General features: G+C 49.6%; 7 protein-coding genes across 7 annotated transcripts; 5 read left to right on the forward strand and 2 right to left on the reverse strand.

The window, feature by feature from the left end:
- The first annotated feature begins 69 nt into the window (after nucleotides 1–69).
- Nucleotides 70–860, forward strand: BO88DRAFT_128849 (uncharacterized protein). Its single transcript, XM_025701378.1, has one exon. It carries the CDS (start codon nucleotides 157–159, stop codon nucleotides 637–639), a length of 483 nt encoding a protein of 160 aa, XP_025559698.1. The 5' UTR covers nucleotides 70–156; the 3' UTR covers nucleotides 640–860.
- On the forward strand, nucleotides 815–3,117 carry BO88DRAFT_128795 (lysophospholipase family protein). Its single transcript, XM_025701377.1, has one exon. It carries the CDS (start codon nucleotides 990–992, stop codon nucleotides 2,904–2,906), a length of 1,917 nt encoding a protein of 638 aa, XP_025559699.1. The 5' UTR covers nucleotides 815–989; the 3' UTR covers nucleotides 2,907–3,117.
- A 1,385-nt stretch (nucleotides 3,118–4,502) lies between these two features.
- BO88DRAFT_456660 (uncharacterized protein) lies at nucleotides 4,503–4,848 on the reverse strand (the record flags this gene model as incomplete). Its single annotated transcript, XM_025710934.1, has 2 exons — nucleotides 4,503–4,779; nucleotides 4,829–4,848. The coding sequence occupies 2 exons, from the start codon at nucleotides 4,846–4,848 to the stop codon at nucleotides 4,503–4,505; spliced, it is 297 nt and encodes a 98-aa protein (XP_025559700.1).
- Nucleotides 4,849–7,904: 3,056 nt separating this feature from the next.
- On the reverse strand, nucleotides 7,905–9,101 carry BO88DRAFT_347394 (uncharacterized protein; the record flags this gene model as incomplete). Its single annotated transcript, XM_025703374.1, has 1 exon — nucleotides 7,905–9,101. One exon carries the CDS (start codon nucleotides 9,099–9,101, stop codon nucleotides 7,905–7,907), a length of 1,197 nt encoding a protein of 398 aa, XP_025559701.1.
- Nucleotides 9,102–10,724: 1,623 nt separating this feature from the next.
- On the forward strand, nucleotides 10,725–12,531 carry BO88DRAFT_347588 (cytochrome P450; the record flags this gene model as incomplete). Its single annotated transcript, XM_025703381.1, has 4 exons — nucleotides 10,725–11,186; nucleotides 11,247–11,919; nucleotides 12,008–12,274; nucleotides 12,356–12,531. 4 exons carry the CDS (start codon nucleotides 10,725–10,727, stop codon nucleotides 12,529–12,531), a joined length of 1,578 nt encoding a protein of 525 aa, XP_025559702.1.
- Nucleotides 12,532–13,027: 496 nt separating this feature from the next.
- On the forward strand, nucleotides 13,028–13,606 carry BO88DRAFT_456663 (uncharacterized protein; the record flags this gene model as incomplete). Its single annotated transcript, XM_025710935.1, has 2 exons — nucleotides 13,028–13,360; nucleotides 13,412–13,606. The coding sequence occupies 2 exons, from the start codon at nucleotides 13,028–13,030 to the stop codon at nucleotides 13,604–13,606; spliced, it is 528 nt and encodes a 175-aa protein (XP_025559703.1).
- A 747-nt stretch (nucleotides 13,607–14,353) lies between these two features.
- On the forward strand, nucleotides 14,354–22,559 carry BO88DRAFT_347703 (type I polyketide synthase; the record flags this gene model as incomplete). The annotated part of the gene is made up of 14 exons (XM_025703388.1): nucleotides 14,354–14,886; nucleotides 14,944–15,457; nucleotides 15,505–16,180; nucleotides 16,231–16,680; nucleotides 16,757–18,791; nucleotides 18,864–19,074; nucleotides 19,122–19,207; nucleotides 19,266–19,302; nucleotides 19,369–20,232; nucleotides 20,286–20,567; nucleotides 20,628–20,702; nucleotides 20,764–21,104; nucleotides 21,165–21,639; nucleotides 21,696–22,559. 14 exons carry the CDS (start codon nucleotides 14,354–14,356, stop codon nucleotides 22,557–22,559), a joined length of 7,443 nt encoding a protein of 2,480 aa, XP_025559704.1.
- Nucleotides 22,560–23,294: the final 735 nt, after the last annotated feature.

Raw genomic sequence — 23,294 nt, forward strand, 5'->3', positions numbered from 1 at the left:
GGGAGTGCTTAGTTATTGACTCTGGGGGTAGTTGGTGATGTCATGGACGGGAGTCCATCTTGACTTCAGATGCTATCTACTGCATATGCAGATCTTGTGAAGTAGTTAATCATCAGGTATGTCATGGATGTGCATAACTCTGCCAAATGAGGTCAGATGATTGACAGTCACGTGAATGACATCGTGGTGATGTCAGCATTTCCTTGCTTATGTCATCCATGTTTGTGTCTGATGTCAGATCACGTGCACCCACCTAGCCCCATCTCGTATTCGTATCCCCTCCATTGCCCATTTTTGTGCTGCTTGTTTGTTTGCTTTCTTTTTTTCCGTCTGACAGCTGGTTCCCTGTCGGATGGTTTGTCGCGTCGCACACCGGAACCACACGAGGAAAATCTCCTCGGAAATCATGGCGGCATTGCAAACCATGCGGGTTTGTATCACTCAGCCTGCCACCTGCAGATGAAATTTACTAGTCGATGTCATATCACCCCATTTCTGGGAGAAATTCTCATCCCCCTGCGATCAAAGCAAACCAAGATTTCGCGGCCCAAAATTTCGATTCAGCCTGGTCGGCCCCCACGGACCCCGATTCCTTTGGCAGGATCAGTGGCGCAGGGGCAATCTTGCTGCCTAGGATGAAGTGGTTCCAGGGACAGCAAACCTCCTGGATGGGGCTGTTCCCCTTTCCTTGGGCCTATCAAGGGTTCCCCAGACCGAGGGATTGGCCCTAACATTCCTGCCGAACTCCGCGTTAGAGCCGCTGACTGTACGGAGCTCGCTGCATTCACAGAAACTCTGGTTCACATGGTGGATTCGCCAAGGCTGCCCAAAGCCTTCCGGACGATCCGCAAGATGTGGCTGTTCCCTCGGGATGATATTATTATAAGGCATTCTGTGCGCTGAATCTCTTCGCAACTTTTTTTCCCTTCTCGTGCCGTCCTCCTCCACCCCCCCAGTCCTTCCCTCCGAGATCGTCGTCCCTGTCGATCATGAAGCTGCCTCTTTTCGCTGCAGCCGCTGCAGGCCTCGCTAATGCTGCTTCCCTCCCTGTCGAAAGGGCCGAGGCTGAGGTTGCTTCCGTCGCCGCCGATTTAATCGTCCGCGCCCTCCCCAATGCCCCCGACGGATATACTCCCTCCAATGTCACCTGTCCCTCGACTCGGCCTAGCATTCGCGATGCCTCCGGCATTTCTACCAACGAGACCGAGTGGCTCAAGGTCCGTCGCAATGCGACTCTCACCCCGATGAAGGACCTCCTGAGCCGTCTGAACCTCACCGGCTTCGACACCACCTCCTACATCAACCAGCACTCCAGCAACATCTCCAACATCCCCAACATTGCAATTGCGGCCTCGGGTGGTGGATACCGTGCTCTCACCAACGGTGCTGGTGCCCTGAAGGCGTTCGACAGCCGCTCCGACAATGCCACCAATTCCGGGCAGCTGGGTGGTCTGCTGCAGGCGGCAACCTACGTCGCTGGTCTGAGTGGAGGTAGCTGGCTGGTCGGATCCATGTTCGTCAACAACTTCTCCTCCATCGGCGAACTTCAGGCCAGCGAGAAGGTCTGGCGCTTCGACAAGTCCCTGCTCGAGGGACCCAACTTCGACCACATCCAGATCGTCAGCACGGTGGAATATTGGAAGGACATCACCGAGGAAGTCGACGGCAAGGCCGACGCTGGTTTCAACACCTCCTTCACCGACTACTGGGGCCGTGCGCTGTCCTACCAGCTGGTGAACGCTTCCGACGACAAGGGCGGTCCCGACTACACCTGGTCCTCCATTGCCCTCATGGACGACTTCAAGAACGGCCAGTACCCCATGCCCATTGTCGTCGCCGATGGCCGCAACCCCGGCGAAGTCATCGTCGAGACCAATGCCACCGTCTACGAAGTGAACCCCTGGGAATTCGGCTCCTTCGACCCTAGCGTCTACGCCTTCGCCCCTCTGCAGTACCTGGGCTCTCGCTTCGAGAACGGCGCTATCCCCGACAACGGCACCTGCGTGCGCGGCTTCGACAACGCCGGGTTCATCATGGGCTCGTCTTCCACCCTGTTCAACCAATTCCTCCTCCAGATCAACAGCACCAGCATCCCAACCATCCTGAAGGACGCCTTCACCGACATCCTCGAGGACCTCGGTGAGCGCAACGACGACATCGCCGTGTACTCCCCGAACCCCTTCTCGGGATACCGCGACAGCAGCGAAGACTACGCCACCGCCAAGGACCTCGACGTGGTCGACGGCGGTGAAGACGGCGAGAACATCCCTCTGCACCCGCTGATCCAGCCCGAGCGTGCCGTGGACGTCATCTTCGCCATCGACTCCTCCGCCGACACAGACTACTACTGGCCCAACGGCACCTCTCTGGTGGCCACCTACGAGCGCAGTCTCGAACCCACCATCGCCAACGGCACCGCCTTCCCCGCCGTCCCGGACCAGAACACCTTCGTCAACCTGGGCCTCAACTCCCGCCCGACCTTCTTTGGCTGCGACCCCAAGAACATCTCCGGCACGGCTCCTCTAGTCATCTACCTGCCCAACAGCCCCTACACCTACGACTCCAACTTCTCCACCTTCAAGCTCACCTACAGCGACGAGGAACGTGACTCCGTCATCACCAACGGTTGGAACGTGGTCACCCGCGGTAACGGTACCGTGGATGATAACTTCCCGTCTTGCGTGGCCTGCGCTATCTTGCAGAGGTCCACCTACCGCACGAACACTTCCCTCCCGGATATCTGCACTACTTGCTTCAACGATTACTGCTGGAACGGAACCACGAATAGCACTACCCCGGGTGCTTATGAGCCTAGTGTGCTCATTGCTACTAGCGGTGCGATGAAGAGCGTGTTGGATTACTCGGTGCTTGTTGCGGCAGTGGGTGTGGCTGCGTTTATGCTGTAGATATGATCTGATGGCTGCCTGGGTGTTTGTACATGTTTGTTATTTTTATTAGATGCACATAGTCATGCTTGCATTGTTTGGTTAGATTGATGATGAAGATACCGGAATAGATTGTGTTCATTAGCAAGGACAAGACATTATTAAGTGTTGCATGAATTCATATTGCCGAGGCAGTAAGGTGTAGCAATGACTGAGGTCAGAACCAGTATAAATGAAATGTTTGCATGTGATCTGACCCAAGCAACTACCATCAGCCAGGTAAGATGCATGCCAATTGTAGCATTTTGCGTCGAACCCTTACCTCTGCCTCTTAAGGCTTAGATCTCTTCCCTGCTCATTCTCTCTCACCTGTCTCTTCATCCATTCCATCAACTAGAAGATATAGTATCCCTATCCCAAAGAGATATAGTATCCCTATCCCAAAGAGTGATGAAATACCTTTAGATATATTATGTCCCCGTGGTATTGAGTTCTGCTCATCCTGTTGTGAATTATCAACAGAGGTGGCCTACCAGTTTTGTATAGGATTCTTCCTTTCCAGCAGATGCTGCGAGTAGAGGTTAAGGTTATGCAATTATCAACAGAATACTCAACACTAACCTTTACTTGCAGCTTCTGCGGCAAAGGAAGTCTCATACATACCTGGTAGACCACCTTTGCAGTACAATACCGACTTGCTCCTTCATCCAGGTGACTATCTCCCTTTTCCCACCTCTTTTAACCACCGTTCCGACTCGACCCAACTGATATATGAACCTTCCCCAATGGATGGATACTACCTACCTTCGACGAATTCTTTGCAGAAATGCAACGCTTTATGCCTCGGAGATGTCTGAACACTTCAATAAGTGAATAATAAAACCGTCCCTGTATCCAGAAGACCTCGCGGGACTTCAAGACGCAAGGACAGACGTCGGTATGCATGCTTCTCTTCCATGGCTTGCTCCACACAGACAGACAGGAATCAATAATACTCTCTTCATCAACATACAGCTCCACCTCATCTTACGACGGGGCTTTATCACAAACTGTGTAGTATTACATCGAAATCACCTCTCTAGATGGTGCTTGGTACCTCATGAACATCCTTCCCATGTATGTTGCTTCTCATGGCTAGCAGGGATGGTTACATCGTCGCCTATCCCACTGCCGCCCGCAGAATTTTTTTGTCGTCGAGAGCGCTTTCTTACAAGATCGAATTTTAGATGCAATGGGAATACCTCGCATTACCGAATGACAACATGTTATACCAGACTTGGTCAAATGCCTAACGAACTCTTCAACTGCACAATGTATCTCCTGAGAGGGATGCCGACTGAAAACAGGACCCTTGGTCGTGGTGGGCTTAGTTTTTAATATTAGAACCTGTTGCATTCTTTCAGATCACATTCCTCTATTCATCTCCATATAGAATTGATATATCTTTTTTGGTCTACTGGCTAGCGCCATGGGTAATCGAACAATTTCATTATCATACTGAACCTAAAGTATACAGCAGTCCTAAAACAAAAAACGCAAACCGAGCCCTATGGGCGACTCTTTACCGAAGAGCTTTTTTTTAGAGAAACAAAAAGAGAAGAAAAGCTCTGTCCTTATTCAGGACCCACCAACGGCACCGGAACCAGTAGCAGTAGCAGTAGTAGTAGTATTAGTAGTAGTGGTGGTGGCGCCAGCGGCACCAGCAGCAACACCGGAGGCAGCACCAGCACCAGCACCCCCAGTCCCAGCACCAGCAGCACCAGCAGCACCAGCAGCAGTAGTAGCAGTAGTAGCAGTAGTAGCAGTAGCAGCAATGGCGGCAGCACCACCACCAGCAGCAGCGGCACCCCGCACCCCCAGTCCCACCACCAGCGGCAGGCACCGGATTTTCGCCCTAAACAAGCATCAGCCATAGTTCCTATGAGCATGAATTTAGTCATTACCCAGGGGAGGAACTTGGCATTGAACCACTCGCGGAAAGTTGCTGGGCCGGGGGGGGGGGGGGGGGGGTGCCCGACGGCCTGGAAAACCCCTATACTTAGTATATACTCATGACAAAAGCTGGTACTGAGTATCATACCCCGCCGGACAAGCTCCAGGGCTTGCTCGAATTCATCAATATTTTGGGGCACATAGCCCCTGAGGCAGGATGTAGAGAATCTATGAATTGGAGCAAACAGTGTCAGTCTCATTCTCATAATGATAACGTAGCAAAAGAGAAGCCTGATGCGCACTTTTTTCGTGCCCGAAGCACGACGACATAAGAAGTGCCAGAAGGCACAGGCCACTGGCACCACCAAAGCCCACCCCCAATGAGGGGGGAGTCATCATGATTAGAGTGTTTTGCGGAGAACAGCTCTTAAGGCGAAAGGGGCCCAGAGCACGAGGACATACAAGCAGGCCGCCAAAATGAAGGCCCGCAGTAAAGCCAAAACCAGCGCCCATCACCAAATTTGGCCACTAGTGGTATTCTGGGGCCGGAAGGATACGGCCAGAATGGGATCACGACGTCCGCTATGCGGAAGCTTGGATGTTCATTTTGTTCGATAAGGTAGAGAAAGAAGCTGAGCGCGTGAATCAAAGCTCTGTTGCTAGCCTAAGGTAAGCGTATATATACGCGTTCCCGTAAGCCAGTAAGGCATATTTTAACCAGACAATCTCCCTGAGTAAAGAGTGTTAATAGCCGGTATCTTCTCGCAATCCAAGGATATTGCTCACCGATGTCTCTCCTCTGAGGCACGCGTGAACTGCTCATCCCCGTCGATTCGAGCGTCCACAGGACAGGGACCTGTCGAGGTTGGGGGAAGTGTACAAAGATTAATCCACTTAGAAGGTGATGTCTGAAAGTCAGGAAGATTTTTGAAGATCATGTTTAGTTGTGTTGAGGATAACACGATGTAGAATGGGAATCCGCTGACACGATGTAGAATATGAAGTTGTCAGCTACGTACGAAGTCGCGTTCTGTTGCTGCTTTTGCCGTGGAAACTGGCAGGTCCAAACTCGAGGAAGGAGCGCTGCTGTAACTTAGACCGGCATTCAATCAAGTGTTAAGGTTGAGAGAAGAAGAAGGGTTGAGGTAGGAGCTGAGGTTAAATGTTCCCTTAATACAGAGGAATTTCCATTTAATATACTACTATGACTCAAGTGGACCGTCCCACCTCGCTACATGCACCCGGCCAACTCACACAGAGATGAGAGATAAGGATGCCCCAATGATATTCACTGGACTTTTGACTTAAGCCTTGATGGTCCCCGGTCAGTTCTGGCGCCGAAAAGGAAGACAAGTATTCCCAAAACTTTGCCCCGATGACAGCGATAAAAAGCCTGAAGGAGTATCCAGCAATCGCAGAAAAATCCAGTCAAGGTATCTCAATAATGCTAAGATCTTCCCATATCTCAGGAGGAAACCCATAAACATAAGCATTTATCAAGCTATATAAGTAAGATTCCCTGGCATCGTCGAAGGCGGGTTGAAAGATATCGATGATTATTATATTACTCTTATAGTTATCAATCATAATGCTGCACCCTCTCGTGTTTTTATAATAAAAAACATCGAAGTGCAGTGGCCTTTGTATTGTGGATATATCTTATTTCTCTGTGTCTCACAGCACCCGTATGTCTATATACAACACCCTTCCGACTGCATACATTCTGCGCGTAGCTATTTTGAAAGATACCAATCTTCCTGTTTATAGTAAGCACACAGTATTCGCTGCAGAGGCTTATTATAAATATAATCAAGAAATACTGGGCTTCTTGTTCCAGATTCCAGATGGCCTGTGGCATTAACTGGAGAATTTTCTTGAGAACTTATATGTCAGTTATAGAGCAAGATGTATCTTCTACAGATGGATTTATATTCAGCTTTTCATACACCTCACCATATCTGGCTTGTAGATAGACCTCGCGCTGTATGCAGAAATGTAGTTTAAAACAGCCTTGCAGATATTTTCCAACCGGGTTCCATACCGGGCTGTTCCGCAGTTCTGAAACAGGGGGACTTGAGAACTGTCGGAAGCGGTATAGTTAAGCTTTATGGAGGTTGTCTCGGCGCTCGTGCTTGCGCTCGAGGTGTTGGAAGACCCAAGAAAGCATTGTCGTGAATGGTGGGGCGGATGGAATATGAGAATGAACTCCCGGGAAGTGGGTCGGGGATAATTTCACCTTTATATATTGCATTTTGAAAGGTAGATTCGTCATCACCCTTTGTTGGGGGCGTTGCTTGGACTGCCAACATGATGAGGTATTTGTGAGTTGAGCAGAACGGCGCACTTACCGCAGAGTCTGAAAGTTCCGCGGAAAATGAGGATAGGAAATAATACCTCGGAGCTCTCCATGATCCTCACTAGTATCCCTATGAAGAGTGATCGGCAACCTCAACAAAGCGTCAGTGTGTTCTGATACAAATTCTGGGCTTTTTCCGGCACAACATCGCAGCGCAGTTTATGGATCCGTCCAATGAGTTTTAAACGTCTACCTCTTAGTCACTTGAGACGCTACATTACCTATAACAATATCGCCTGTGTGACGTGACGAGACCATAGGTACTGATAATGGAGTGACATGGCTCTGAAGACGGAATGAAATACCTAGAAGTGCGAACTGATGGCTTGTCTTCCGAAGCAAAAATAAAGCTTGAGCCGGTCAATGGGATGTACATTACTGGAGCGAGTGTATCTACTTGGGTCCGTTAGCTGTTCGTAGCACTTATGGTTCGATCCGTCAATTCTCATTTACTTAATGTGTAGGCTAGGTAACACGGGTGGGAATCGAGTGCCGGGTATTCCATTTAATTGATATCATGCTAAGATGCAGGCAGAAAGAATTACTATTAAAATACTGAACAAGTATAATGCCCAATTCACCGCGTTCTCTTTGCTATAGACCGCTTTCAAGCCTTTAGGCAATAACAGAGGTACCAGATCCACCATCAAGACTGTGATACCCCCGCAAATCGCTGCTGAAATTCGACTATCATGCACCTGGTGAAAAGGGTGTTGCCGGCCGCTCGAGGACTAGGTTGAAGACAAGCCGAACACCAAATTGGTCACATTCTGCCAGCGATGCTTCATGAACGCCTTTGCGTCATGCCCATCAAGGCTAAGCCCCAAGACACCCGTATGCTCCTTCAGATGCTCCGATCGACCACAGCGAATATCCCAGGTGCGCATATACCTCTCAAGGACTTGATAAAACATTGGAGCCAGATTCTGACTCTGGCGTATCTCTCCACGACGAAGCTTTTCGATCGCCATGGGCGCCACGGATTCAATCATGGTGTTAGTAATTTCACCAGTAGTTGATGCCGCATAGAGACTCCCAGCAGCCTGAACAATTCCTATTGAACCAGCGGCTAAATGAGCTAGACAAGTGTTGGCGACCAGGTCGACAGGAATTTCGTCAAACACAGCGTCCAGGTTGATTCCCTTTCCAAGCTCATCTAACCCATAATCTGGGTCTGTTGCCAAGTTGTAGATCGCAGAATGTAAGGGCATGCCTTCATCGTTCCCATAATATGGATATGGGTCGCGGATGGCTGGCCCAATGAGGGATGGTCGCACGATGAGTATGTTGAAGGGGAGGTTATCTTGCTTTAGAATTAATCTCTCGGCGAGATATTTGCATAAAGCGTAGGGTGCGACAAAGTTCTCCGTGTATGCTGATTGTCCAGCGTGGAGGATATGTGACAGAACCTTTTCTGGGTCTGGATCTTCCTCACACAGGGGGTAAATACGTTCCTCAATAATACCGTCAGGAAGAAAGCTGTTCACTGATGTGGATGATACGTGGAGGAACGATTTTAGACGACTGAATCCGCAAATTAGTGTAAGTAGCTCTAGATGGGCTATGCAATTTGTCTGGATGCTGAGATGAAGTGGTTGTTGCAGCGAAATGTCTGCCGCTGCATTAATTACCACGGTAACCTCATCTTGGAGTTGTCGCAGATCTGAAGGCTTTAACCCGAGACTAGGTTTGGAGGTATCTCCCACCATGAATTGGACGCGATGGGAGTCTAGGACATCGTCAAATTGTTCCGCCATTGCTGCCTCTAGCTTGTCGAGTGCACGCTGCACGGAGCCACGACAAAGCACGAAGATCTTTTTCGTGGGTAAATGCAGTGTGAGCTTGTATAGAAGACACACGCCTAGATTTCCTGTACCCCCAGTCAGGAAAATCACTTGATCGCGAAACCATTCAATATGTCCTTCCATATTGAGTATCTAATTGATGGCCGGTTTGGTATTGGGCAGAAGGCAAAGCTAGTGACACTTGTGGTTGGCGAGCCAATGGAGGAAATGTGTTTAATGCTATGTGTGCACTGGATGCTGGTACTTAGCAACGGGTTGTAGGCCACTAGAAGCCAGCTCTTGCGCTCTTGGTGGTACCAAAATTGTGTAGAGATTTCTGGACAGGAGGTTTACGTGGCTGATTGAAGTTGTTATAAAGGAAAAGTTTAATGTGCCGCACTGCAACACCCTGGGTGACACGAATTATGTTGTTCGTGTACAACTAACTGATCTGTTTCAGATCGGCATATTCATAGAGGCGGGTGTTCACAAACATTGCTTAGACTCCCCCTTATTCCCTATCTGACAACTGCAACAGACCAATAGGAACTGTGCATAAGCTGTACTACGGCTACCAACCGGCATACCCTTCTCCATGAAGTCAGCGTGCATCTTTCAACTTGTCAGGTTTCAATGCAGTCACAGGAACATGAACAAGGGGTAAATATGTAAGGGTTGATAATACTACCACTTTAGTAGATAAGTTGGCATACAATTTCATTGGTTACATTCTAACCCCAAGTCACCAATCTAGCTTCAGAGCATTGTCACACACGAGAAAAATAATACTGCTATCATACCACCGATACTCAAATTCCAGTACACACTGCCCACGAGATCCTTAGAGACCGCCACCGCAGCCTGCTTGAGCTAAGAGGGAAGAATGCATACGCATATTGATGAGATGCCGGGCCACCAGGTAGAGCATACATGGTCTCCTATTCTGGGATCGCCAACGGGCCATCCTGTTCTCAGCCTCTCTGGGACTAAATCGAGTAGCCATAGCCATGTTACAGAGGGGAACATATCAATTTCTGATTCGCGACGAAGGACCTTTTCCTGCCTACAACATTTCTCTTCGGAAGGTTTAGACAAACCAAAGCACCTTTCTCACACACGTTCGTACCTCTTGTCTCTCAAAGACTGAGTGCAACACAAGGTGAAAATGAACCATTATATACTGAAAAGACGGCCTTCCGATGCATAGGCAAATCATATCTATTGCAGCCAGAATCTTACGAAGGCGCTTTCTGTGACCATATTCATTTTATGGCTCATTACGGCTAATCTGAACATGCATTGTGGATAGAGGTGGTGTGAAGCATTGTATTACTTATTCACCCGATAATCGAAGAGAAACAGACCCTAGAGTATAGTTCCCACCAATGTATTCAAGCGATAGACAGACCAATGTTAACAATGACTCGTAAGTCTTCCTTATGTAACCGACCCCAAACATACATGATATCTGAACCAAGTTCCGTATTCGACGCCGTCGATGCAAGGATAGGAAGGATATAAGGTGCCGGAATGCAACCAATATGCATGTTCGTGAAAGGGGAAATCGAGAAACGATGAATGTGTAAATATCACATCATATGTCGCAAATCTCTTTTCTGAACGTAGGACACAGAAGATACTGTAGGATCTTTCCAACTTTTATATAGCCGGCTGGAAATAGCCTCACAGGTAGCCGATCCCCAGTCAGCCGGAATAGATACGATATTCCGCCTTACACCTTTCGTGAATAACTTCTACTTGTCAAAAATGTTGTGGTCTGCAATCCCCTTGTCATTGGCCACATTCCTCTCAGCCGTGGTGGCACTGCAGCTCTATCGAATTATTAGCAGAAGATATAGGTCTCGGAAGCTATCGAAGCAATGGAATTGCGAGCCAGTATTTTCCTATCCAAGTGGGCTGTTTGGTCATAAAGCGGTCTGGCGCGCGAAGACTGCGGCTCAAGAAGGCCAAGTTGGATCTACTCTGCACGAGGTTCATTTGCAGTATGGAAACACCCTGAAATTGAATTTTGTGGGTCACGATGTTGTCACTACTTGCGAACCAGAGAATATCCAGGCACTTTTAGCCACGCAGTTCTCCAGCTTCGGACTGTCTAAATGGCGTTACCCACAGTACCGCCCATTGCTTGGGAGGGGGATATTCACATCCGACGGCTCAGCCTGGGAGCACTCGAGGAAGTTGCTACGCCCCCAGTTCACGAAGAATCAGGTATGTTGACCACTCACAGACCGATCTGATGTGGCCTATCTAACGCGATTGGCGTCATAGATACCCCCAATTGAATGGTTTGACTCCCATTCTAAGAACTTAATGCAAGCACTGCCGCCCGATGGGCAGGTCTTTGATATCCAGCCGCTTGCCTTCCGACTGGCACTTGACTCTGCCACGGGCTATCTGTTTGGGGAGTCTATTAGTTCCCTCATTAAGCCAGACTCCAATCAGACAGGTATTGCAGAAACTTCAGGTCGCGGAAACGAAGGGTTTGCTGCGGCATTCGACTACGCCCAAGATATCCTTTTCAGACGAACTCTCGCGCTTTCTTACTACTGGCTGATTAACCCTAGCGAATTGAAAAACTCCACTCGTGTTGTTCACAAATTCGTGGAGTACTACGTTGATAAGGCAATCGAATACAGAAGCAAGATTAATAGCTCGGGGGGTGGCCATGAACAGAAAGGAGATGAATATTGTTTTCTGCACGCACTGGCGGCCGAGACACAAGATCGGGATTTCCTGAGGGATCAATTGGTGAATGTTCTTTTAGCCAGTCGAGACGACGTTGCCAGCGTGTTCACCTCCATCTTCTTTCTTCTTGGACGAGACTCTGTCGCATGGCGTACGTTGAAAAAGGAAGTCACCGATGCGGTGGACAAGCACGCGAGCAATATCACCTTGAAGGACATACAGAGTCTTCCTTATCTACGCGGTGTTTTGTACGAAGGTGAGCCATAAAATATGTCTTCTAATATCTCTCCGAATCATCCAAAATTTCCTCTACTTCATCGACATATGCTAAGCGTTTGAAATAGCACTTCGTCTCTTCCCCCCCGTTCCTTTGAATGCGCGTGTTGCTCATCATGATACGACAATTCCCGTGGGAGGTGGTCCGGATGGTCGATCCCCAGTGTTCATTCCCAAGGGGCAGATGGTCGCCTATTCAGTCTGGTGCCTTCATCGGCGTCCGGATATCTGGGGCGCGGATGTTGAGACATTCCGACCGGAGAGATGGGAAGAATACAACCCACCGGCGTGGGACTTCGTTCCCTTCAATGGTGGACCCAGAGCGTGTCTTGGCCGTGAGTTCCCTCTCTGCGCAGATCAGCATGCTGGCAAGGATACCCGATGAAACTCGCTGCTAACCAGAGTGCTTCGAACAGAGCAATTTGCCATAATCCTGATTAGCCAGCAGGTATTCAGGTTAGTTCAATACCTGGACTCCGTTGAGAGCGCCCAGCCAGGGCCAGACATGGGGCTCAACCCTCCATTGCGGCAGAGCCTGACCATGTGTCACGAGCACGGAGTCCAATTGCGCATCAAAAGATCGAATGTTTGATTGCAAGGGAGTAGCTGGTCTGTTACACAGATGATATCATCAATCTCCACCATTTGAGGGTGAAAATCCTATTTGCAAAGAAATCCCTTTCATGGATTACTTGATCATTGAAGTGATTAGTATTCAAGAATGCCAGATCTGTTTGTGTCACATCGTGCGATAACAGTAGTAGAAACAAGATAAAGCGACAAGGTCTGACGAAAGCATCTACCCCTGGGCTTGTGTCGCAAGGCGTCCGGTGTAACCCTTCAAAATCTATTGTGGGCGGCATTTTCAAACTTGAAGTGATTGTTGCCTGTTCATTGACTCTACATTCAGCAGCTGCAAGGGAGGAGAATCTCCTTGGTGCTTCCTAGAATAAAGAACGCACATCCAGAGGACTCACGTTTCTGATTTCCATATGATATATCCAGTAGCCTGTTTCCTTTCACCTTAATCTACCATTATCTGTTCCCCAAGCGTAGGCAGTACGTCGATTTCCCAACCTCCCATCGCTATGACGGGTTCTGTTTCCTTTGTAGGGGCATTTGCTCCACGGTCTTCCGGAAAGCCTTATGCTTCAACTGCGGACATGGTCGTAGAACTGCACCTACTCACGGAAACCGTGAAAGATATGACCTCCCAAATCGAGCAATATCAGGGTGGTATGAGCAATCTGCTTTACTTGACTCGAGGCACCTACAAGGTCTATGATACCGCCATGATCGCACAGAAAAGAATCGCATCCACAGAGGTCACCGCAGGCGGGGACGCGGAAGAGCAAGTCTTGACTGCTACATACGAATTGATCAAAGCCCTGACTCAGGCTATTGTAGCTACTGCAAGCAAGGTATACTGCCTGGAAGGTTTCTAGTCTGATGATGTATACTGATAATTGTAGGTCCACTTTGTGAAGAAGATCCCTAGCGGATCTTCAATTGTCCAGGCTGTTCTGCGCAAGATCCATGAGGCGAAGGAAGGGTTACGGGAGGCACTGCTCAGGCACTGTGCGAATGGATTTACGTCGGAAATTCTGGAAATGTTCTGCGACTTCGAGCAGAGGTACAGAGATCTGATGTCAGATCTGAGAGCTTAGCATATTTCACCCAAAACTTACAATTTGGTCCCCTCATGCCTGCAAAAGGCACTGTGCGGTGTGACCTGCAATGAGAAGTTATCCAAATTCGAAGAATTCAAATGCAATAGTGCTGTGGTAGCACAATGATGCAGCGAGAATGGTTTATTCTGAAAGGTTGTTAGTGTAAACATGGTAGACCATGTTAATAGATAGGTCTCGAGCTTCTTACTGACTACAAATCTTGTACGAAAGGGACAACCGCTTTTGCCATTGAGAGTTTCTAGACGACCAGGAAGAGGCGGTCAGGAACTCCGCCAGACAAACAATAGTTTGCGAGTACCCTTGGATCTTCCATTTATGCATTTCAATTGAACTTGGATATGCAGGAAGAAGGAAAAAGGGGAGGGGTAAAATCAAGGTATCTGTTCAGGAGCAAGAATGGAGACCCTACTGTGTCCATCGCCTCGCAAGGGCTGCTTCTGCGGACGTTGTGAAACGTGCCGTTCTGGGTCCACATTATGCTGTACTACCCATCGACATCGCACAGTATGAGAGACATACATAAGCTTTTGCAATCAGACGACCAATGCAAATTGCTCCTTATGGGAAATAAAGATGTAATTAAGCATATTCTGCTTCTCAATCACCGAAAGTATACCTCTTGAGCTACACATAGCGAAGGAGGACTTGTTAAAACTATATTTTCCTCCCGCGATAAGTCCATTATCACAATGAGACAACGTCTGAACTGGATTACTAGCAAAGATGACCACTCCCATGAACGAAAGAAGCTTCTGTCGCGAGAGCGACGGCGCAGCAGATGAACCCATTGCAATTGTGGGCATGGGCTTGAGATTACCCGGAAATGTTCGCACCGCAGATGAGTTCTGGGACATGCTCGTCTCAGGCAAAAGTGGCCATGGCCCTGTCCCCAAGAGTCGGTATAACGCGAAATCCTTTTTTCACCCCTCTACCGCCCCGGTGACCGGATATTTCTTGGAGGAGGATCCTGCGTACTTTGATGCCGGATTTTTCTCCGTTGGTGCCAAAGAAGCCAGGCTCATGGATCCCCAGCAACGGTTGCTCCTCGAAGTGGTGTGGGAGTGCCTCGAAGACTCTGGCGAAACCAGTTGGCGTGGGAAGGACATAGGCTGCTATGTCGGAGTTTTTGGGGAGGATTGGCTGGAATTGTCCCTCAAGGGACTAGACCCTTGTGCAGATCGCCATCACGCTCTGGCTACCGGAGGCTTTGCCTTGTCAAACCGAGTCTCATATGAATTTGACTTTCGTGGGCCAAGGTATAACTAGCATCACCGAACATTGGCTTTCTTTAGACAATGCTGACTAGGCCATAGCATGACTATACAAACCGGATGCTCCGCCTCGCTGGTAGGCTTGCACGAGGCTTGTCAAGGACTTCGCTCCGGGCAATGCTCCTCTGCCATCGTTGCTGGCACCAACCTAATATTGACCCCGACGATGACAAGTGTCATGAATCAAAACGGTGTTCTGTCGCCTTCGGGTCAATGTCAAACATTTGATGCCAATGCGGACGGGTATGGGCGTGGAGAGGCAATCAATGCAGTCTATCTCAAGCGCCTCAGCGACGCCCTGAGAGATGGCGACTGTGTTCGTGCGGTCATACGGTCCACGGCCGTGAATTTTGACGGGAGAACAGCTGTCATGACTAACCCCAGCGGAATCGCGCAAGAGACTCTCATACGAACGGCATACAAACAGGCCCAGATACATAACATTTGCGACACGGGATTTTTCGAATGCCATGGGACCGGTACCTCGGCTGGAGATTCGGTTGAGACGTCAGTTGTGGCCAAGCTCTTCGAGGGCCATGGCGTACTCATGGGTAGTGTAAGTCACTCCAGGCGTTTCTATAACCTAACCTGACGGTAAAACAGGTCAAGCCAAACTGCGGTCATTCCGAGGGGGCTTCAGGTCTCACTAGTATCATCAAAGCAACCCTTGCCCTTCAACACCGCACCATCCCACCAAACATCAATTTCCATGAGCCCAATGCCACTGTCCACAAGGAAGGCTCCAGAATTGAGGTTCCAGTGAAAGCGCAACCATGGCCAAATGACCGTCAGGAACGTGTGAGTATCAATTCATTTGGTATAGCCGGGGCCAACGCGCATGCTATTCTGGATTCTGCGACTGCATTTGGGGAACAGAAGATGCTCCACCCGGAATCAGACCGTCCGCACCTCGTAGTGGTTTCTGCTCACAACAAAGTGTCCTTACAACGTCGCATAGAAGACATAGCAGGCTACATAACCACTAACCCCACGAGCGTTCGCGACTTGGCATATACATTAGCATCACGACGGGAGCATCATAGTCATCGGGCATTCGCGGTCGTCTACCCAGACACGCCAGTGGACCAGTCCCAATTTCACTCGTCACCCAAGACACTTCCCTCTCCTACATTAACGTTCGTGTTTACTGGACAAGGAGCGCAATGGGCGGGAATGGGTAGGCAGCTTTTGGAAACTGAGCCTCTATTCTATAACGCGATCAAGAAAATGGATGATGTGCTTCGGAACTTGGCAGAGCCACCAGAATGGTCATTACTTGGTTAGTAGCCAGGAGGTTGCATGCAGTGACAGATACTAACTTAAAAATAGAGGAGCTATCGCGCGTGGGCACTGAGTCGCGTGTTAATGAGGTTGAACTAGCCCAGCCACTGTGCACTGCCCTCCAGGTCGGATTACTCCAGATCCTAGCACACTGGGGTATCCAACCGAGCACTGTAATTGGACATTCTAGCGGTGAGATTGCTGCAGCCTGCGCATCAGGTGCGATAACCATTGAATCAGCTATTATAATCGCATTCTACCGTGGCAGGCTGGCCAGGTCACAGGAGGGCTCCGGTGCAATGGCATCTATTGGATTGAGCCATGAGGAAGTTCTACCGTTCCTTGTCGACGGGGTGGTCGTCGCTTGTGAGAATAGCCCTCGTAACGTGACGATTTCAGGACCCAAGGAACAGATTCCCCAGGTAATCAGCAACATTACGGCGGCCCTTCCGGGAACTTTCTGTCGAAAGCTGCGTGTGCAGGTTGCCTACCATTCTCGTAAGTCTTGACGCTAGCCAACATGCCTCGAACCCACTGCTGAGCTACTGAAATATATATTGACGTAATCTTGCAGCGCAGATGGAGATTATCGGAACGTCATATGAGAAAGCTCTCGTACCTCATATGAATCCAGGACCACATATGCGGCCAATGATTTCTACTGTCACTGGGGATATCATTACTGATCCTTCTCAACTCGGACCAAGCTACTGGCGTCGGAACCTTGAATCTCCTGTTCGTTTTTCAAAGGCAGTAGAAATGCTCCTCCAAAAAGAGACGGGGGTTAGCCAGCTATTCATAGAAGTCGGACCACATTCCGCTTTATCTGCGCCTCTTCGGCAGATATTTCAAATTACTCCTCGGTCACCTCCCGTGTACATACCCACCCTTACGCGCAACGATGACCACCAACAATCCCTACTGCTCGCAACTGCTGGACAAGTGTTCAACACAGGGTCCTTTATCAGCTTTCCCACAATTGTGGAAGTCGGTAGACTTCTCAGCGATATCCCACGCTTTCCATGGATGCATACTGACATGTACTGGAGCGAGGGTAGACCAAGTCGCGATTGGCGGCTACGCTCACTCCCTCACCATGAGCTGCTAGGATCAATGGTAATGGAAGCAACAATTCAGGAACCATCATGGAGAAATGTGCTACGGCTAGACGATGTACCATGGCTGTCGGACCATGTCCTACACGGCGACGTCGTCTTCCCAGCTGCTGGGTATATCGCTATGGCCAGCGAGGCCATTAGGCAGTTGAATTTCCTCAATAACCAATCCGAATCCACCTTCGAACGTTACACGATACAGAACATTCGGTTTGAGTCTCCTTTGATGTTAGCCAGTGATGCTGCAGTTGAGATTATCTCAAGCCTCAAGCCAACTGAGCTGGCTGACGGCGTTAATTCCGGGTGGTACAACTTTACTGTATGCGCATTCGACGGGGCTAAATGGACAGTGCACTGCAAGGGTTGCGTGCGTGCAGGCAGTGACTACCCTATGCCTGCTGACCGTAGAGAGGTCAGCCCCTTTCCCCGAGTAGTGGAACCCTCACAGTGGTACCGCACAGTTCAGCGATGCGGATTGCAATACGGTCCTCACTTCCAACGTCTGCAAGACATCACCGCAGATCCGATTGGCAACGCCGCAGCTGCCACTGTACACCAGCCTGAAACGCAGAAAGGCACCCACTACCCTCTCCATCCTGCTGTCATCGACCAAGCTCTTCAGCTAATCGGTATAGCTGCATCCAGAGGAAGGTTGAACACCATCTCAGGAGCCTTTATTCCCGCCAAGATCGAGCGCCTTGTCGTGGATAACGGGCCATGGTCGCGGGTTTCCTTCGAGGCTCGGACATTTGAAGACAAAGAAAAAGGGCAGCAGGCAAAGATCATCGGTACCACTGAGGGACAGACAATTTTTAGGCTCGCAGGTGGAGTCCTGGCTGGCCTAGCAGGGTCTAGCAAGGCAGGGACGGATGACACCGATTTAGTTTCAAGGATACATTGGAAGCCAGATATCGATTTACTGCCTCCTGAGAAGATCCTGCCTCCGCGCCCCACCATTGGACATGCCATCCACCGTAGGATTCTTGGGCTCGTTTCTTTGATACACATTCGAGCCACAGCTGAGCGAATTGAATATATCGATTCGTCCACCGAGCATTTATTGAAATGGAAATCCTGGATTCTCTCGGAGGCCGGTAAAATTCGCGCCGGCGTGCATCCAAATTTGCAGCCACTCTCAAGCTGGATCGAGGAAGTACAGCCGGAGACGCAGGATGTCCTTCTCCATGCAGTAAAAGAAGTTCTAGTGCCTTCGTCAGCCATACTCAGTGACGGGCTATCTACTACCCATGAAGGTTCGGGTCAGTGGATTTATATGCCTCCAGGTGATGTGTTAGAGAAAATCTACAGCCACCTTAAGAGCATTCCCGCTGACCTTCCCGGTCTAACCACCATTGAATGTATGAGAGCAGTCTACGAGAACGCGGTCGATTTCATGTCTGGGAAATGCTCCCCGCTAGAGGTACTCGTTGCCAGCAACAGATTGGAAAGGTTCTACGAAGACTCATTGTCGCGAGAGACTGATCTGACGGAAGCGTTTTCCCTTCTTGGACATGCGAATCCATTGATGAGAGTCCTGGAAATTGGTGCCGGAACAGGCTCTTTGAGCGAAATGGCCCTCTCTTCCCTCAGGTCTCCGACTGGCGCACAGTTATTCTCTCGCTATGTCTTCACGGATATTTCCGCTGGATTCTTCGCCACTGCCCAAGAGAAGTTCAAGGGCCAGACCAATATGGAATACCGAACATTGGACATCACCCGTGATCCAACGGAACAAGGATTTGAGTCGCACAGCTTTGACCTCATCATCGCTTCCAACGTAAGTGAACTAGGTACACTATCGCGCCCAGATTAACCTTGAGTTAGGTAATGCACGTTGCTCCAAATCTGCATCAGGCATTGCTACATACCAACAAGCTGCTTGCCAAGAATGGGCGTTTCCTATTACAAAAGTTTTATCCGGGTAAGAATCTTTGTTCTAATAGTCAATATAAGAGGCCCGTTCTCAAGAAGAATTCTAGATACTCCTGTCACGGACTATGTGGTGGTAAGTCTTCCTTCTATAAACCGCATGTGCGCCGCACTGCGCTAACCCTTCGACTCGTTCTCACAGGGTGCGCTTCCTGGCTGGTGGTTGGGTGAAAATGATGGACGCCCCCACAAACCTTACATCTCGGGGGAGGAATGGGACAAGAAGCTTCGCGCAGCTGGATTTACTGGAGGCGAGACAATCGAGCGCGATCTCGAGGGTTCGGTTCAACCGTTGTTCACGATCATCTCTAGGCTTGCTCAGGAGCAGAGGTCTGACAAAGAGGTGACTATCCTAGCTTCTAACTTGGAGCAGGCAGGATGGCCTGGAGATGTGGCAGCGTGTTTCCGGAGAAGTGGCTATGAAGTCCACTGGTCAACCTTGGATGGCTCGCCGTGTAACAGTCGCACCATCGTTTCACTACTTGAGGTCGACAGTCCATATTTCACTCAGTCTTCTCAGGACCAGTTCTTGACTCTCCAGCGCTTCTTGATGCAGTGCAAAGGATGCAGATTATTATGGGTAACGCAGCCAAGTACACTTAGCTGCACGGATCCGCGCTTCAGTATTATCCATGGTCTTGCTCGGGTATTGAGACGCGAACTATCGCTGGATCTGTCACTCTTGGAGATGGATTCCGTTGGAAAGTCTGCACCGGAGACACTAGTTGAACTGCATGAAAAGATTCAACAGGCTCGTGAGATACCAGATACGGATCTGGAGTATGAGTTCATTTTACATGGTGGCGTTGTTCACACTGCTCAGTCCTATCGAACATCGCTGTCGCATCAGCTCACGAGGCAGCCTCCCATGGATACACCACGGAAGTTGGGAATCCAGCAGGCTGGATTGACCAGTACTCTTCAGTGGGTACCCAGTACAACTGCAACGGATCTGAGTTCTGGAGAAGTTGAAGTGGATGTCAGCTACGTTGGGCTGAACTTCAAGGTAAGTAATCTGTCATTACACCATTCTTTCTCGTGTTTCTGACAATGGTATAGGACACTTTGGTTGCCATGGGTCTTATAGGAAACCCTAACGACATGGGTCTAGAAGCAACCGGAGTCGTGCGTCGAGTTGCTCCAGATGTAACTGACCTGACCCCTGGGGACCGTGTTGGGGCATTGGGGACCGGCCTATTCTGCAACCGTACGGTTCTACGTCGGGAGGCTGTCTCTAAATTACCGGATAGCCTTGCTTTGGGAGATGGTGCCGCTATGCTGACAGTCTATTGCACGGTTATCTACTCGCTAATGCAGGTTGGGAACCTTCAAAAGGGACAGGTCAGTTCATTTGTCATTTTATACAGTACAGGAAAGAAGTCGACTAACTGACCGATCCAGTCGGTCCTCATTCACTCTGCTGCCGGTGGGGTTGGTATCGCAGCCATAAACATTTGCGAAATGCTCGGTGCTACGGTAAGTCGCTCATCTGGCTTTTCGACGTAGGACTTCGTGCATATAGTAATGTTTCATGCAGATTTACGCCACAGTTGGAAACGAGGAAAAGGCAGACTACCTTGTCAAAACTCATGGGATCCCCAGAGGACAGATCTTTCAGTCTCGCAATACTTCCTTCCTGCCGGATATCATGCGGGCCACTAATGGACGTGGCGTCGACATCGTCCTCAACTCACTAAGTGGTGAGTTACTTCATGCATCCTGGGAATGTGTGGCAGCCTATGGGAAAATGATCGAAATCGGACGACGAGACATTCTATCCCATGGAATGCTCAGTCTGAGCCCGTTTGCCGAAGATCGCTCGTTCCATGCGGTGAATCTTGCAAACGTCAGTCGGGACCGTCCCGAAATAGCGATAAGGTACATCCGGACGCATCATTCCCATCTTTTTGACCCTGGAGAAACTGACATCTTTTTTAGCATGGTGAGAACATGCTTCGAGCTTTTCCAGAAAGGCCGGTTTCGATCAATTCGGCCTCTTCACGTTTTTGATACTACGCAAGTGAAGGACGCTTTCCGATACCTACAGACGGGTAAACACATGGGTAAAGTCGTAGTCCAGATGACACCAGATCCAGCGCAGTTACCAAGCGCGCCCGTAAAATCCAGGGCTTCCTTTCCAGCCAATGCGGCGTATCTCATCGTCGGGGGCCTCGGTGGCATTGGAAAGTCAGTTTCTCGGTGGCTAGTTGAACATGGCGCTCGCGAGATAGTATACCTCTCCCCATCAGCTGAGAAGGACGAGCATCGGAAGTTCATAGAGGAGCTAGAGGTTCAAGGCTGCCGCGTTAGCTGTGCAGCAGGCACTGTGACTGACCCCGACGATGTTCAACAAGCAATCAGAAAGTGTACGAACCGTCTCACTGGGGTCGTCCAGATGGCATTAAATTTGCAGGTTTGACCACCGCCCCTTACCACCTTTCAAGACCACCAACTGATCCTCTTTGGTAGGACCGAACCTTCGAGCACATGACATCGGAAGAATGGGATAGCGGACTAGCCCCCAAAGTCACCGGCACGTGGAATCTACACACTGCAACCCAGGACATGAACCTGTCCTTCTTTGTCATGTTCGGTTCGATCGCGGGTTCTGCAGGCTCCCTGGGTCAGGCTAACTACGCTGCCTCAAACACATTTCTGACCGGGCTTGCCACATACCGAAGACAGCGTGGTTTGGCGGCGTCGGTCCTAAATCTGGGCCCGGTCGAAGATGTAGGCATCATCAGTGAACGGGCGGACTTAGCTCAAACGACCAGCGTGGCCTCGGCTCAACCCATAACAGAACGGGCCGTCCTTGACTCGTTCCAAGTCAGCATTGACGACTCCCGTCCAAATCAGCAATGCTTGGGAGTACTGGACGTCGGTATCTCTGACAAAGCGGGAAAGAGCGAGAGCGCTTCGCTCATGCGATTATGGGGACGCGATGCCCGGTTTGCTATGCACAGCAACTTAGGGCAGGCGTCAATGGATGAGGGAATGGACGGACCTGAGCATCGGCTGCGCGAATTTCTTAACAACGTCCATCAAGACCCTTCGTTGCTGAATAACACTGAGGCGATTACCGAGTTCAAACGGAACATGGCTCACCTTATTGCGGGCACTATCTCGAATGGTCAAAAATTGACTGATGAAGAAGCTGCCGGTTTTGCAATCGACTCGCTCGTGGCAATTGAGATGAGGAGCTGGGTGCGGCGAGCTATTCATCTTGATGTCCCGCTGTCTGAAATTACACAGGCTGGAAATTTGGGATCATTGGCTGATCATATCGTTAAACTCTTGAGGGTGCAGTATAAGTTGGGTAGCATTGGAGAGTAGTGGTCTCGCCGGTCATAAGTCTTTCTCGATTTGCATGAATTTAAACTATACTCAATTTATTTCCTACCTGGTCTACAAAGTGAATCAACGCCCATATTACTAGCAGCGCTGTAAGCCTTCTCATGCAGACGGTTGGTCGGGGAGCACAATGAGTACCCGTAATTATATATTATTTGGCAACTAGTAGTGGGTTGTACGCGGCTTCCCGTGAGTTACGCCATGCGTGGTAGGAGTATGTCCTTGATCACTCTCGGGCTAAGTAACTTCCAATAATCTATATCTCAATGTGCTTCCAGAGGAAGGTGGCATTGGAAATGAGCACTGTTCTTTCCCTAGGTATCTCGAAAGTTCGAAGTTGATGTATAGCAAACAGAACGTAGACACCATCACAGTAGCATCCAACTCTCGAATAGAAAAAGATCCTCCTTTCTCGCTGCTTTTTTTCGAAAAGAATCTTTTTCTCTCTAAACAATAAGGAAAAACCAGCCTCCGCCTCTCCCCTCCCCTCAAGTCTCCCAATGTCGTTTCTCCAAACCCCGCAAGGGGCCGTTGCCGTCGTTGGGTTCGCCGTGCTGGCGATTTTGTTCGGGGTGCTTTTGGGTTCTTTTTGTACTTGGCTCTCGTGTCGTTCTCGTTGGGGGTATGCTTGACATCCTTCCATCCTGTGGCTCTGCTGTCTATACAATCCTGGGGTGAGGCTGAGAAAATGCGTTAAATCTTAGGTTGCGTTCCCCT

This window comes from Aspergillus vadensis (genome assembly GCF_003184925.1).
Source record: "Aspergillus vadensis CBS 113365 unplaced genomic scaffold BO88scaffold_23, whole genome shotgun sequence".
NCBI classification, from domain to species: Eukaryota; Fungi; Ascomycota; class Eurotiomycetes; order Eurotiales; family Aspergillaceae; genus Aspergillus; species Aspergillus vadensis.